The sequence below is a fragment of the Diorhabda carinulata genome, chromosome 4 (genome assembly GCF_026250575.1).
Source record: "Diorhabda carinulata isolate Delta chromosome 4, icDioCari1.1, whole genome shotgun sequence".
Taxonomy (NCBI): domain Eukaryota; kingdom Metazoa; phylum Arthropoda; class Insecta; order Coleoptera; family Chrysomelidae; genus Diorhabda; species Diorhabda carinulata.
The window spans coordinates 19983940-19999881 of record NC_079463.1 but is presented as its reverse complement, the minus strand read 5'-3'; the positions used below and the strand labels follow the sequence as shown (position 1 = coordinate 19999881).

Sequence of the window (15942 nt, the reverse complement as noted above, 5' to 3'; positions counted from 1 at the left end):
TTTCGACAGCTTAAACAAAATGTGCTTAACAGATCTTATTGCTCATAATCACGCAATGTGTGTGCAAAGCAATACAGATTGCCTCATGCTTGCCACCAACAACATTATGAACTAATTTTGAAAATTTTACTGTTTTTCAGCACTAGGAAGGTGAGTGAAAACTTTGATCCGGAACCAAACCGGGAATAATAGACTAAGAGGCATTTGCCTTATGTTTGTGGACAAATGCACAATATAACAAGATAGAGATTATCTTAAGAAATGTTTAGATTTATTCTGCAAAGAAAAACGAAGATCTTAGTTTTTGTTCAAATAAATTATTGACTGTTAAATCTTGATATTCTATCTTCTTTGTTAATTAAACTTCCTTTTTATTTTTTGAAATTCCTCCTTTTATTATTTAAACTTCTTTCTTTATTATCATCGAATAAAATGAATAATTATTTTTTATATTTTAATTTTTTTGACAAAGTTTTCTTTATTTGTTAAAAAATAAACAAATACATTTTTTATTTAATTGAAGTAAGTTGCCCCTCCTGTATAGTTTTCGGTCACAATATATTTGAATTGATGGTACACAGGCGTTCCTCATTGTCATAACCATACGCACCAGCTTCTTTGGGACGCCAAACCCCACCAGGCCCTCCAACAGCTGATCTCTGAGGAGACTGTCGTACGCCTGGCGGAAATAAATGAAGGGGTGATGAAGATTGACATTGTACTAGTAGGTCTTCTGACGGAAACCGCACTGATACTCACCTACCTCTTTATCCATGTACTCTACCAGCTTTTGGTTCAACTAGCAGGTAAGTATTGATGAGTCATATGAATATTTTAGACACCATATTTCTCGATTAATCAATTTCCCGATAATTTATACATAGGTATTCATAAGCGCGGTATACATATTAAAATATACTTTGGTATTTCATTGCAACAATCCCACAACGATAACTTTTTCCAAGTGTAATGTCTTATCGTTGAAAACTAGTTTATAACAAATAAAATTTAAAATAAAAATCATATTTCAAGCTATAAACAGATAAATAATTTTAATTATTTTTACATATTTTTGCTGTTTACATTTTGTAACTATTTTATATCGATTAATTGAGCATTCTAATACCACAAATTGACAGAAATATTTGTTTGTTTTTCAAAGATATTACAGGTACTAAAGTATAACTTAAACTTATGTGTTTTTTTGTGTTTTCTATACATTCTAAGATAACTTTTAAATCAATGTTTTTGGTGACAGAATAGAAAATTTTCAAATTAATGACGGAAGTGTCACTTTCATATCCCTGTTGAAGTTTTTGTATAGTATAATCGATGGCTTCTTTAAAAATGCAAAGTTTGATAATTGCATCTTCATCTGGATGGCTAATCCTGCATAATATGGTGGAAATATTATTTTCGTGATTCCAACGACGATATATTGATATTGAAAAGTTATCCACAAACTTTCCTCTTTCTTCATCTGAAAAATAAACAATTCAGACCATATAACAAAAGCAAAACGAAATTAATTAATTTGAAATATTGAAATTATTTCTTTATTATTGAGTTGTAACATACTTTTAATAATTGAATAGACTACAGTTATGAAAATTTTATATTGATATTAGATTTGGATAAAAAATTATGAATATTATGGGATAGTAGCATCACCTTAACATGCTATTGAATATTATACTTAAGAAACACTATTGTTTTTCTATGGAGGTTTATGCGAATTGGGAGAGCTTATTTTTATGGGAATTTCGCTTGATGTAAAAGCGGCGATGATCTGAATACTTGAATATGGATGGCGTTTCGAGCAAATACCAAATATTTTTCAGTTTTCCATCTATCCTATAGACGGGATCACCTTTTTAGAAACACTCTGTATATAACAATAAAGATAATGTGTAAGTGGATCACTCTTAACTTTTAAATACATGTGAATATAAACATTTAATATAAAACACCTGGTGTCTAGGTGGATTGAATTTGTATACTGATTGTCCCATAAACCATATCACTGAATGATAAATTGTTTAAATATTATATTTTACTTAAAACTTATTCCGACATATATTAATTTACACAATAAAGTTAATTTAAATGAACCAAAATTATTTTTACAACATCTCACTGACGTTAGTATACTTGAAATCATGTATTGCAAAAGTGAACTTACAATCAAATAGGTTGTTATATTTATGTGCCCATACGTGCCATTCCACTGTAGCATTTCTTGGTAATCCAGTAACAACTACATAATCAACGATAGCATTGTTAGTTCTTTCTTCCCATATTTTTCTACAAGGTGCAATATACGATACGTCAGTCACATAACAAATTCCCTAAAAAAATTACACTCATCAATTTGAACTCAAGGTACTATTTTTATTTAAAGATATTTTTGCAATGGAACAAATATTTAAATACATACAAACAATATTTTTGGCTGTGAAGGGAAAAACGGTGATTCAATATTGAAAAATTATATTACAAAATTCGAGTCAGAAAATTATCAATTTGAATTTTGAAAATAGTAGGCTATGTATAGTCCAGGGGGAATAGCCGCATGAGTATTTCACCTCAATTTTTTTACACGAACCATGGATAGTCACGTCAACCCATATTTATAAAATCTTTCTTAAATTCTTTTTCCAAAACTTCATCGATTTTATTCATTTTTTGGGGTGTAGTCCCACATATTCCACAAGTCTGTGTAGATGTGTCTGTTATTGCTGCAAATATATTTTCATCTATCATGGAAAGTTGAAGAACGTTGTTTATAATTACTTATCTCATGATAACTTTTGTTGGCATAAGATTCTTGTATATACTAGAAAATGGGACAGAGAAAACACCACTTAACACCATACATAACCAGAGTAGATCTGCTGAATGTATCAATCTATATAAGAACAATCTACAGGAGTTCTATACCTGAAGACGTTAGACCTAGCAGATAATGCGACGTGCAGATTCTCTCGAAATGTGAAACTCCAGAGCACTACACCTGGGTGCGTATGAAATAGAAGACGAAGATCTCTGGCAATTAAAGCCATCCCACATTCTAGACTTTTAAAAGTAATGGAATTAACAGATCAGCTGTAAACACTGGGTTGTCCAGTATCGCAGCAAGAAAGGGGGGCACAATAGATCCTTTGGGTCTCAGTGTATACAAGACCGCAAATCAATAAATCCATACATGCATACAAAGGTAAAGAAGAAGTGGTGTGTCACTGATTTTTTGAGCAGATGAAGTGTTAAGAATTGATAAAATTGACAGCTGACCCGACCTGTCCCAACCTTGACCCTATCCTTACCTCGCACTATTTTGTTGAAATGAAATGACAGGCAAATCTCAAGAATTGTTAAGTATTGTGCAGCAATCCGACGATTGAACGATGGACTCTAAATTATAGTTCAATGTCTTTAAAAACGACTTCAACATTTCCTTCGGTGTGGTAAAAATAGACACTTGTTCACATTGTGATGAACTGATTTTGATTATAAGAGGAGCACTTATGAAAAGCCAATAAATTTACGGAATTAAATAGACATTATAAACTAAAAGCAAGAGAAGGCATATTTATGGATGTATCGTTTGACTTTGAGCAAAATCTACCTTTACCACATATAAGAACTAGCTTCGTGTTTTTGGAAGTGAGACACTGTTTTGGGATCCACGACATGGCGGATTATTCAGTATTAATGTATTTTTACACTGAAGATGTTGCAAAAAAAGGTTTTGCATTATCTTTATCATAAAGATCTTTCTAATGATCATTTAGTTATCTTCAGTTATGGATGTGCCGACTAGAATAAAAACCATGTTATGATCTATTTCCACTATATGCTGGTACAATGTTTGAAGGTTATCAAAGAAAATAACCCACATATTTCCTATCAATGGTTATTCTTTTCTGGCACCAACTGTTGACGAAGATGATAATAGCAGTGGTTACGAATAACTTTACTAGAGTTGAAAAACATGAAATTCTTGTAGTAAAACGTGTTTTTGTTTATGTATTTCAATAAAAAAAGCCAAATATGATAGTTTTTCAATTATTTTTACAAAAACTAAATACCCTATTGGCATCAAGTGTATTAAAAAATATTTCTCCTAATACATAGGAGCTTAGAAAAAAATGGATTCAAATACTATCAGTTTATCGAATTTTTATCGATTTCTCAAATATTATATTTTTTAACGTTGGTTGTTTTTGAAATAAACCCTTCAATTGTTCTCAATGTAATCGCATAAAAGCTGAACTGGAAAAAATAGGGGATCTCAGCTGAATACTACCAACCAACCGATCGAACACCTGGTGACAAAGAAAATATTTATTTCTTAGAATATATTACCTGTACAACATTTCTCAAACTAAATTTAGGATCCACAGCCATCAAAACTCTCTTTAAATGTCTCAAAACCAACCTACATTCAGATTTTATTCCTCCTTTGACCATTTCCATACTACCTGGTACTAATCCAATTTGTCCAGCTGAAAAAATATTTTTTAATGGAAATATTAAAACACAATCAATGTTTACCTAAATGAATGATATTTTTCACTCTGATACTTTGACTGTATGGTCCAATATTTGCTGGTGCCCAATGTGATCTGCTCTGCACATGTATGGTTTGTCTGCGAATAAATATGTAATGAAAATATTGCGAAGATTTTCTTAGTATTTATGAACATATTCATCTGAAATTATTGGTAATATTTCACTAAAAATTTTGTATACAGTACTTTCCCGAGGACCTCGTTTCAGTTGTTAGTGGATAGAACCCCTTGTTTTTACAATGTCTAACTAATGCTAGTTTTAAGTTATTTAAATTTTTTGTTAGGAAAAATGTAGCTCTCTACAAAAATTTATTTTTCAGAAACATTGAGAGTGAGGTCAAAAATAAACAGAATCTGCCTGAATAGCCCTAAAGCTTCTTAATCCTTTGATAGCTTAAACAAAGACTTAGGATGATGGTATATTTCACTAAAAATTTTGTATACAGTACTTTCCCGAAAACCTCGTTTCAGTTGTTAGTGGATAAAACCTCCTGTTTTTGCAATGTCTAACTGAAAACCAAACATGAAAATATTGCCTTGTAAACAAAAAGATAGATGGAAAGATCAAATTGTGCAGAATCAGATGCAGGACAGAAAGAAATGGAGAACAATAGTTGATGCTTCAAAAATATGTGATAAGCTGTAATTAATTAGGGATAAAATGAGTATCGAGCACCCACAACAATATTCAATTTGAGCGGCTCAATAGATTGTATAGCCTTGTATATTTATACAGAAACCTACAGACGTTACTCAGTTAATTTTTGACATAATTCTTTCTATTTCGTATGCAGTTAGGTTTGTGGAAAATTTTTTTATTTGCGAATACATTTAAATTGAAATTCATCTAGATTTCTACATTTATTTTAGTTTTTACCACTATTTCCCATTATTTTTTATCCAAATCTGTAACTATACTAGCTACTACTGTCTTTAAAACCTCTTACCTTTCATCGTTTTTATCGCCAGTATTAGTAGATGGTTCTTTCCATAAAATAGCTTCCAGCCTTACTGGGTTATCAGCATTCAGGGGCACTTGCACGCAAGCTCTAGTGGGTGGGTTTGGAAAACTAAATGTATCAACATAAAGTTTATTCAGAGCAGCATATTCCGCCATATCGCCAATGTACATTGTAACCGAACACACATCTTTCACAGTATGATTGTACTTTGATAATTCCACTGAAAAAGGATATGAATGTTTATTAAGTAGAAATCAATTGTGAAAAAGATGAATTAAAATATTTTGATGGATTTCTTCACAACGTTAAGCATAACTAAAAATTTAGAATTGATAAGTATCATCAATATCTTCGTTAGATATTTCTTAATTGATCTGTTCGACACTAGATGCTGATTCTGACTACAGTCAAAATTAGTCTGAATAGTCAAGTTCGACGACGGCTTAATTCGCGAAAATTACGAAGCGACGACATCTGTTAATTTTCTTTCAAACTTCAATAGAGGTGAACAACAAAGCCAGAATACGAGATAATTTTGTTATATAAACAATAGATAGAGTTATTTTACATTTTAGTGAAATAATATTCCTATTTAAAGTGCTTTTCTATGTAAAAACAAACACTTCGAAAACAATAAAAACGTGGTAAAAGTTGGAGTGTTATATATGTACAGTTATTCAAATCCTAACTAGTGGCAAATAAAACTCCTGTGCACCTTTTTGGTAGTTTCTTGTACATATACGAGTCTCTTCCTCCTGTACTTACATGAAAAAAATTTCCAATATTTAACTACATCATTCAGATTAATCGTTATCTCATGATGGCTGGGAAGTTGGACCTGACATCTTTAGACAAAAACTTTTGGTTTTTGGATTTGTTCCTTCTTGACCACCTTCTTTTGGTCTGATTCTGACTCCAATAGATATATTCCATGATGTTAAATAGGCTCTTAAACTATAAACAGTATCAAACACCCGTATACATTGTATTGTTGCTATAGAAGCCAAATTCAGCGCCATCTAGTGACACGTGATTTTAGACAATAGCCCAAGAAATATTCATGCAATAGACGAGGGCTACGAAAGTTCATACTAACATATTTCTGAAATGTCGATACTTCTAGAAATATATGATTAATTGATTTTACTCCTGCTCCAAATCTGGTATCTGCGTTATGTTCATATTTATTCAAAACTGTCCAAAAATGGAGCCTTTATTCTATCGGTTGAAGCCGTATTTATACAAAAATACCTGATTGTACCTTACGGATAATGGAAGACCAATTAACATGCACGTCAATTTTCCTTGATACTAGTAATGATTTCATTTACATCTTGGATATTCAGTCCTAACCTAACCTAACCACAAATATGAACATTGCAAACTTAATGTAAAAAGGGAGGGGTTGGATGGGTTACTTTGTTTCATATTTCTTGTACATCGAGTGCCCGATGCTTTTTCACAATATAATTTTCATTCATCATTATTTTAAGCTTATTCTGAAAATTATTGTTAATTTATCCGTTTTTTTTTTATTTTTTAAAACTATATTTATTCTTCACTATTTAGTTTCTTAATTGATAACATCCTCGTTTAATGGCTTCGCTGTTCATATACCTACATGTTGTCAAAATTTGTATCGAGCCATAACGGTGTAGTTAAAACGGTAAGGTTTTAACTATTTAGTTTGCTTTAAAAGCGTTTTATAGTATTTTTTAAACTATATTTATTTGGAATAATGTGGATTAACAAACAGATACGATTTGGGTATTAGAAGAAAATACGAGAAATTGTTCTTCCAGAATAAAATATCAACAACAATATCTCGAACAAAGGTACTCAAATAGACGAGCGTAAAATATTAATGGATGTTTGTATTGGATTTTGTTTCATTGAGCTTCATTTTCCAGGAGTTTGTCCATTCCTCTACTGTGTGCAAGTCATCTTGGAGTAACTGCCGCTAAAAAGCAGACTTGTCAAAAATCTTTGTATCATCAGCAAAGAATAATATATTTGTTTTAATGTTCACAGCAAGATCACTAATGTAGATCAAAAAGAGAAAGGGACCAAGAAAAGACCCTTGAGGTACTCCTCTAAGAACCTCGTGCTTGGTTGACAAAGTACCATTCGCTTTCACTTGGAACTGTCTAAGCTGGAGAAAGGATGAAATTAGGGCAAAAAGATTCCCTCTTATTCCAAGATGCTCTAGTTTGTGTAACAATAATCTATGAGGAACTTTGTCGAATGCCTTTTCAAAGTCCAGGTATATGACATCCGTAGCAACTCCATTGTTATAAGCAGTAGTCTACTTGTCTAGACATGCCAGAAGATTTGTTGTTGTGAATCGACCAGGCATAAACCTATGTTGGCTTTTGGGTACAATGTCATTTTCTATTATGAAAGTTGTTAGTTCCTTTGCTATTATCTTCTCCATAACTTTACACTGATGACAAGTCAAACTAATCGGTCTATAGTTTGACGCTAGACTTTTGTCTCTTTTCTTTAATATAGGGATTAAAGTTGTTTGGCGCCACATATCAGGAATTCTCCCAGTTTCCATCTCCTTGAAGATTTCTCTCAGAGTCGATGTTATGAACTTTACAGCGTTTTAAAAATATTGTAGAAATTTGGTCTGAGCCTGGACTGGAATGGTATTTCAAGTTGTTAATGGCTTCTTCTACTTTCGCATCAGTGAAATTAGGCATCAAACTAGGCAATGCTAATGCATCTTAATCTTAATAGATTCTTGATTTTAGTAAATGTCTGCTCAAATTGGTCTGCAAATGCTTCAGCTACTTGTTCGCAATCACTTACCACTTTCCTGTGATTGGATCTTTTAATGTTATGGAAGTTTATGGAAGTATGGTTTACGTATTTGAAAATCTGTTTTTGGGAACTTTCAAGCACCAGTCCATTTTCATAGATTCTTCTTGCATAATCCATTTTACTTTTCATCAGATTGTTTTGTTGTTGATATGCAGGATAGAATTCAGGTTTACCACTTTTCACGTACTTGTCCTAAAGTTTTCTTTTTAGATTTGTTTCTTTAAACAAGCTAGTGTTATCCAGGGTTTGCTGTGATTAACTTTAATTGTCCTCAGTGGTACGAACAATTCTATTGCTAGGTTTAAAGTCTGTTCATATCTGGAGAAGTCACATGGAATACAAATCTGTTGTAATATATAGTTGTTAATTTTATTATAGTCCACACCCCAAAAGTCTCTTATTTGTATTCTTTTCGTATATTTACTAAGAACTTTAACTTGGGATTTGGCAGCTATAGTTCCATGATCACTCCCTCTCAGTGGTGGGTGACATTGGATATCAAAAATTGTTTTTTTATGGTTTACAATAAACAGGTCAAGTAGCGACTTTTAGCGTTTCTAAAACTAGTTGGAAAGTTTATTATTTGATGAGCATTCACTTCGGTGTAAAAATTTAGAAAATTTTGGGTTGCATTATCTTGCCTACGTAGAGTAAGGTCAGTCCAATTTAGTTCAGGATAATTGAAGTCTCCAAATGTATAGATGGGTATGCCGGATGCATAGGCATTTCTTAATGCCTTAATCATTTCTAGATTAGTCTCAGTAGATGTGTATCCTGGTATGTTTATACAACATAGCTGTATTTTAATGTCATGTATTCGCATTTCTAGGAAAACTGAGTCTATTGGACTCTGTATATCATATTTGTTTGCCACAGAGGCATTTATTTTTTTGCCATGAGTACTATCAGCAATAAGAATACACACGCCACCCCCATGTAATATATGTAATATTACGTCGTAGACCCTCCATAATTATAAAATGCATTCATCCCACATTTAAACCACAAAATGACAGACGATTATTACTTTTGGATGTTAGCTGTTTAAAACTGGGTTCAACTCCAAATTCGTGTAAAATTTTTTGTTCTTGGCGATGAGGTTAGATTAGATGAGCTAGGGCGTAAGATACCCCGACCTGTTCACTAGTCAGGTGGCAACGACTTTGCAAAGTGAGCTACCTGTCTGGGAGCTATGGGGTTTGCTTCTTCTGGCTCTAAAAAGCTTGAATGTGAGTACGTAGTTTTGTTTATGGATTTGGTTTCCTTTGGTTCCTTACAAAAGCAACAATAGCTGTCAGAAGTTTTTCCCATGTTCTTTAGATGGTATTTCACTGAACAGTGTCCAGTAAGCATGCCATTAACTCTCCTTAGCTCATCTTTGTTCAATGAAAGGGTCTTTTCAGACTTGGGGTCTTATTCCATTTGTCTGATTTCTTCTCGTTTTCCTATTTTTTCATGACTATGACATGATGGGAGGAAAGTTATGAAAGATTTTGGTCCTGTAAGAATTGTCTTTTTTCGACAGATGAGAGGATTGTTTATTGCCGTGTACTTCGGTGTGACCAGATACCCACATAAGAAGATTGTGCTGAACGAGCTGCGCATGTAAGGAAGGTTCTGAGCCCATTACGATATCAAGCTTGGTTCCTGGACCATATATTCCTTTTCGAGCCAACAATCTAGAAAATTAATGAGCCTCGTGGGAACGAAATCTCTGCATTTGTCCATTGCAGTTCACCATTATTTTTGTGGACACCTTACATACTTTTAGAATGCCGAGATGCCGGTCAGGTTATCAGGCTTCATGCTCTGTTCCTTGTATACCTTTATTGCTTTATTTTCTATGAAGGTCTTCAAATAGGGCAAGACTAAAATGACTCGTAATGCTGCCGTGAGACGTGTCGCGCCTGTTACCGCAATTTTGGTTTTTGTTCTTGGCCACCATACGAAAGCTGCATAGCTCACGTTAGGTCGCACAATGGATTCATACATCCAGTTCAACAATTTGGGCTCTAAGTCCCGTATACCTCCGACCATTCTGCAGCAGTTGTCTAAAGCCTTCGTGCCTTATGGCTTAATGCTTGAAGATAGTGTCTCAAGATAACCCTGAGATATTTAATATCTGACTCAAGGGCTAGTTCATTCTGAGGGTTATTTGTTCCTCCTAGTGATTATAACTAGGTAATCTTTGAGGGCTTTATGCTTAGACCTTCATCGACACACCATCTCTGAGCGTTGTTAGGGCAGATTGCATTTCATCCCAAACTATACCATCATGCTAACTCAGCACAGTTATCTCTGTATCTTGCGTTGATTAGATTTATGAGCAGATGATCATGACCATAGTAGTAGCGATAGGTAGCCGCCTTGGGTCTATCCGTCTTCCGGTTTGTTTTGCAGTTATTGCTTTATCCCCTCAATTGATATCAATATTTCTATCATAATCACTATTCAAGGTTGTTTCGACTCGTCGTCTTAGCAGTGACTGATGGATGGAATGTCGTGGCATGTTGGAAAAGGAACCCTCAATCTCTCTAAAGTTACATAGCCTTATCTGTTTATACTTCCAAGCTTAGTCTAGTTTTTTGGTTAGACTAAGCAAGACAGAGACAGTCGACATACCATTTTGGTATGCAAATTGATTTCTATGTAGACAGTTCCGTTCTTATGTAGGAACAATGATTTTATTCCACCGTTTTCAGAAAGAAAAAAAGAAGATAGACTGATAAGATGATAGGATTCAGCTTCTGAGCTAGGTCTTCTACCTGTTTTAGGGATGCAGCTAACTTCAATGTCTCTCCAGCACTAAAGCATTTAACTCCATGTGAAGCTTTAAGACTCCTTGTAAGGATCGGTGGTTCTTTTTGGGGTAGAGCTCATCAGATACTTATATTGATAGATATGGCATGTTATTAAAATTAAAAATTGATCGGTATTTACAAATTTGCAAAGATAAGATTATTTAAATATATCACAATGCATACCTACACTGTAAGATACTCATCGCCTCCGCCATAGATTCGGCAGCATTACGAGAAGTTCCTTGAATGCCGCCTACTAATATCCACCCTTCTCTACTTCCAACAGAAGACGCTTCTTGTATTATACCATCGGAAGTGTAATTATAGTTAACTACATAATCGGAGTTTACGGTGGATTCATCTTCTAAAACGTTAAAAAGTAACTGAGTAAGTTTTATTTAGTGGAACAACGTTGTATGTTGGTCTTTAGTTTGCCAGTTGCCGTTTTATAAAGTTTTGAACATCATTCGCTTTCCTGTAAAATTAAACTTCTGCTACAAGCAATAGTTTTTCAGCCACATATTGATATATGTAAGTTTGTTAGTTTTTCTTGAATAAATGTTCAAGTTGAGCCTTGGTATATAATTTCGCTTACAAATTAGTAACAGTTTCACAGTTTCAGAACTGTAGTATTATTGTAGTATAACATAAATATTACCTGTGTCATTTTCAATATATTGAAACGCTTCTTCTTCATGATCAGTTACATATCCATTACTGTCCTTTAAGGGTAAGCCTTCCAATCTACTTTGTAAATCTAAAGCTGGCAGTTTGATTTCTAGTGATAATTTCTTGAATATGAGATAACCTACTGGTGCTATAGGATTATCTGAATGCATTACGATCTCCGAGTTTTCACTGCAAACATTATAGATTAAATATGTAAGGAATATTATTTTCACCTCTGTACTATGTTCTAAATTCAATCGATACAAAGATATTTCTAAAAATTACATAAAAATAATTAAAAAAAAGTTTCGGGCATGATGGAAATCTTTTAGTCCTCATCACATACTTCAAATATGTATACCAGACTTCTGGCAAAAAAAGTGGTTTGTAAATGCCATCATTTCATTTTTTAATAATTTTTTTACATTGCTTCAGCAATAGGAATCCACGCATTCCGAGCATAATTTATTCCTATACTTATGTTCTATTTATTTGAATAAAAAATTTTTGATTCCGCTACAACGGGACTTTCAGTGTTACCGGCTCCTGGACTAAATACAATTGAAATTTTTAATGAAACTAGTGTAAAGGTCGGACACTTACATTAGTATTCTGCTCTTGAATAGAGGACAATCTAACGTTAAAGTCTCATATTCTCCGCCCTCTCCATAAACATTTATCCCATATTTCTCATGCATTGCTAATAGATGAGGTTGTAGCGAGCTAAGGGATCTTCCTAAGTGTTTAATTTCCAAACCTAATGTTGCTACTTTGATAACTTTAGCGTCTACTTCACATTTTATAATTTCGTCAAGAAGTTCGATTTGATTTCTCTGCCAGAGATAACACAAAGGTACCAGGGACAGTCTTATACAACTAAAACATTTATTGAAATATTTCAAATGCTTGAAATTATATTTTTGATTTATTTGAATGTACACTTACACATTTTCTACTCTTACTCTTTGGTAATCCGATAAAATAGCTCCAACAGACACAGCCTCGAATATAATTTCATTCCTTATTTGTTTGAGTAATAAATACAAGTCTTCTACCTCATCGCTCTCGGAAGGTTCATAAATTTTACCTCTTTCATTAGAAATACCTACAAATACTTATGTTAAAATATTGCAAGAAATAACTAATAGGTTGAGACTAGTGTGATGGAAAAAATATAAATCGAAGGTTTGCTGGCAGAATTAGTTCAGGAATTATATACTAAAGCGTTATTTGGAGCAGAACCAGCGCTAGTGTCGCTGTTCTTAGTAGCAGTGCAAGGGAACTGGTTCACCCAGTTCACTGTACTGTTTGAGCCAAGGTTCCTAGTAGTAGAGGATCCGTAATAAGATCGTCCTTCACTAGTGTGCCAACCAGATAAGAATAATATTTTATCAAATAAAATAAGTTTCTGAATATAATTTAATTAAGGCAACCCTTTAAAAAATTTTCATGGTTATAATTAATTAAAATTATAAAAAATTAATATTTTTCATAATTTCGCCGGCGTGCCTGCCAAATAAAACAAATTCCAGTAAAAAGTTTATAATATACACAACATGCAACACCACAGTAGCATACTTTTCTCTGGTCCCTAATACCTGGCAACTTCGTTCAAAGACGTAAATTGATATAAGTAACTGCACTTTTCTGTCAACCAATCGCAATTAATTTTAAAATGAAAATAATTTAATTACAAACAGCGGAGTATAAGGTTGCGTGTGAAAATTTATTCATAGATACAAGTTGTAAGACTTTGAAACTGAAAAAATGGAGCGGGCAGAACTATTAGACAGAGAGACATTGCGCGTAGAATTCCCTGCTATAGAGAAGGACAAAGTACTACAGAAGAGAGTGCGCAGTTTTTAGACTCATAGTAATGACAAGGATGAATGAATTTACTAGAGAGTGATATTTTGAAGGAGATAAGATGATTTTTTTGTAATTTTAGTAAAAAAGCTTTTGAAAACCTCAGTATGTGTCAAAACGAAAAATGTATTTAAAACAAACAAAAGAAAAAACAGACAATATTTTTCAAAAAATTTTTTAATTCATGTTTAGCAGGAAAATAAAAAATTTTTTATTCAATAATAAATACATTAAAATAAGTAACATTACTAAACAGTAATAAATAATTTTTATTCAGGATCAGAGTCACCGGAAGTTGTATCGTTTTCTAAATCAGGGGAAGCTTCGTCGTTGTCTTTTTCTGTCATTTCAATAATATCATTTATTTTCAAAGGTGTTTGGTCTCCAGCAAATCCTTTTGGTTTAAAATATCCATCTAGGATCCAACCCCAATTTTCAGGGTTTAATTTCACACAATTTGGGTCAGTTGCATGTAGCCACATCTAATTTACATAAATAGTTCGTAAAATTTTTTGTTTGAGTGATTCCCAGCATGGTGGTATTGTATTCGAGTCAAAACTTTTAACTTTTTTGAGAAAATTTTCATTATCTTTTAGAAAATATTAGATACCTTGCGTCATTTACTTTGTTACAGTTTTTAATACCGTACATGGCCGAGGTAAATTCTTGAATGACATCCATTTTTTCGTCAATAAAAATGTCAGCTTCATCAATTAATGAAGCAAAACATTTTTGATACGTTTTATTCTTCGAAAATAGCTTGAATGGCCTTAACTTTCCTTTATTATAAAAAGCAGCGGTGTAATCAGAACCAGTGTATGCATGGAAAGCAGGTAGACCTAGACACAGGTCGGATCCTAATTTTGATGCCAATTCTGTACAATTTAAGCAATTAAAGTCATTACTTTTTTTTTGTCAATGAACTTACAAGCCAAATTTGACAGTTCTGAATTTTATGTATGTTACCGAGTAAAATTATCAAAACATCTGTATTTGCTGATTTGATTAAAATATTCGAACCTGCTGCTGCCTTGTAAGCGTGAAAAACCATTCTCGTATCCGCTTCTTCATGAAAACATTCATAATCATTTTCTTTTATTTTTATTACGCGATTTTGTTGAGTGTGATACGAGTAGCAATGTTCGTCGACTGTCAGAAAAATTTTTTTGTCTGTGATTATTTTTGCCAAATAATCATTCTCCCAATAGCTCGCCAAAAACTGTATCAAAGCCTCTTTAAAACGAAAATTTTTTAGACTCCTCAAAAAATCTGTCAGCCGAGCTTGTTGGGGACCTGAAATTTTAAAAGCAATATCGAATTCCTGTCGATTCTGACGTTCTGCGTCTTTAATAGAAGGTGAAAAATATCGCTCAAAAATTAAATGTATTTCATTAGCTCTTGACGAACAAAGTTTAATGAGTATTGACTCTGCAATTTTTTCAAATGTATGAGGCATTATAGATCCAATCAAATGTAAATAATAAAATCCGTCGATAATCTCAACATTTATAGATGTTGGTTCCACCATTTTCACTTGAGACTTTAATACTTTAGCTAAAGTTGATTTGTCGGTTTTAAACATTTCTCCAGTACACGAAAAAAGAGCAGGTGGCATCGGTGCTAGCGGAAAAGTCAAACAATGTTCAATTTTAATTTTTTTATCAATGCTAACTGCAAGTAGACGGCCAAAAATATCACGTTCTATTCTCAGCAAAACTTTTTTGGATTTGTCTTTATTTGCTAATTCTTTAATAGCGCATTGAGAGGCAAAATTCAAAATTTTGTTTTGGGGTGATAGGTTTTTCAAATCTTCCAGGTTCTGAGTTAGATTGAGTGATAAAATCTAACTTTTGTTGATTACCGATGCTCTTCACGCTAAGCAAAAAATTAGTAACGTCATCAGGTGCTGCTTTTCCTGTTGATATATTAAACAAAGTCTTTTCATCAATAGTTTCATCAAATGGGTTCATCGTATTCTGTATGGCCTCCATAACACTTTGAAGACATTTTTTATCTTTTTTAATGACGCTTTTTTGTAAAGAGTGCGAAGTGTCATCTTTCTGCGAGATTCCGACATTATTCTTTATGTAGGACAATATTTTTGTTCTTATACTGTGGCTGAGCGCCCATCTTTGGCGCGCTGATATTGAATCAGCAGAGAGATTATCTGATAATTGATTGCTGGCATCAGCATTGATGGTCTGCTCCAAAGTCAGATCAACCGGTGATCTAGCAAAATTAGCTTTT

At 33.1% G+C, this 15942-nt stretch overlaps 1 protein-coding gene across 2 annotated transcripts in view; it reads right to left on the bottom strand.

Annotated features, from left to right (window-relative positions):
* Nucleotides 1–1025: 1025 nt before the first annotated feature.
* Nucleotides 1026–15942, bottom strand: part of LOC130893248 (uncharacterized) — a 25654-nt gene continuing 10737 nt past the window's right edge. For both annotated transcript variants that reach the window (XM_057799185.1, XM_057799186.1), the window contains 9 exons: nucleotides 12775–12934; nucleotides 12433–12705; nucleotides 11819–12018; nucleotides 11348–11524; nucleotides 5519–5753; nucleotides 4555–4649; nucleotides 4366–4505; nucleotides 2183–2348; nucleotides 1026–1480 (listed from right to left, as the gene is read on the bottom strand). In XM_057799185.1, the coding sequence (XP_057655168.1) occupies nucleotides 1107–1480; nucleotides 2183–2348; nucleotides 4366–4505; nucleotides 4555–4649; nucleotides 5519–5753; nucleotides 11348–11524; nucleotides 11819–12018; nucleotides 12433–12705; nucleotides 12775–12934 (1820 nt within the window). In that variant the 3' untranslated portion in view covers nucleotides 1026–1106. The remainder of the gene's footprint in view (nucleotides 1481–2182; nucleotides 2349–4365; nucleotides 4506–4554; nucleotides 4650–5518; nucleotides 5754–11347; nucleotides 11525–11818; nucleotides 12019–12432; nucleotides 12706–12774; nucleotides 12935–15942) is intronic.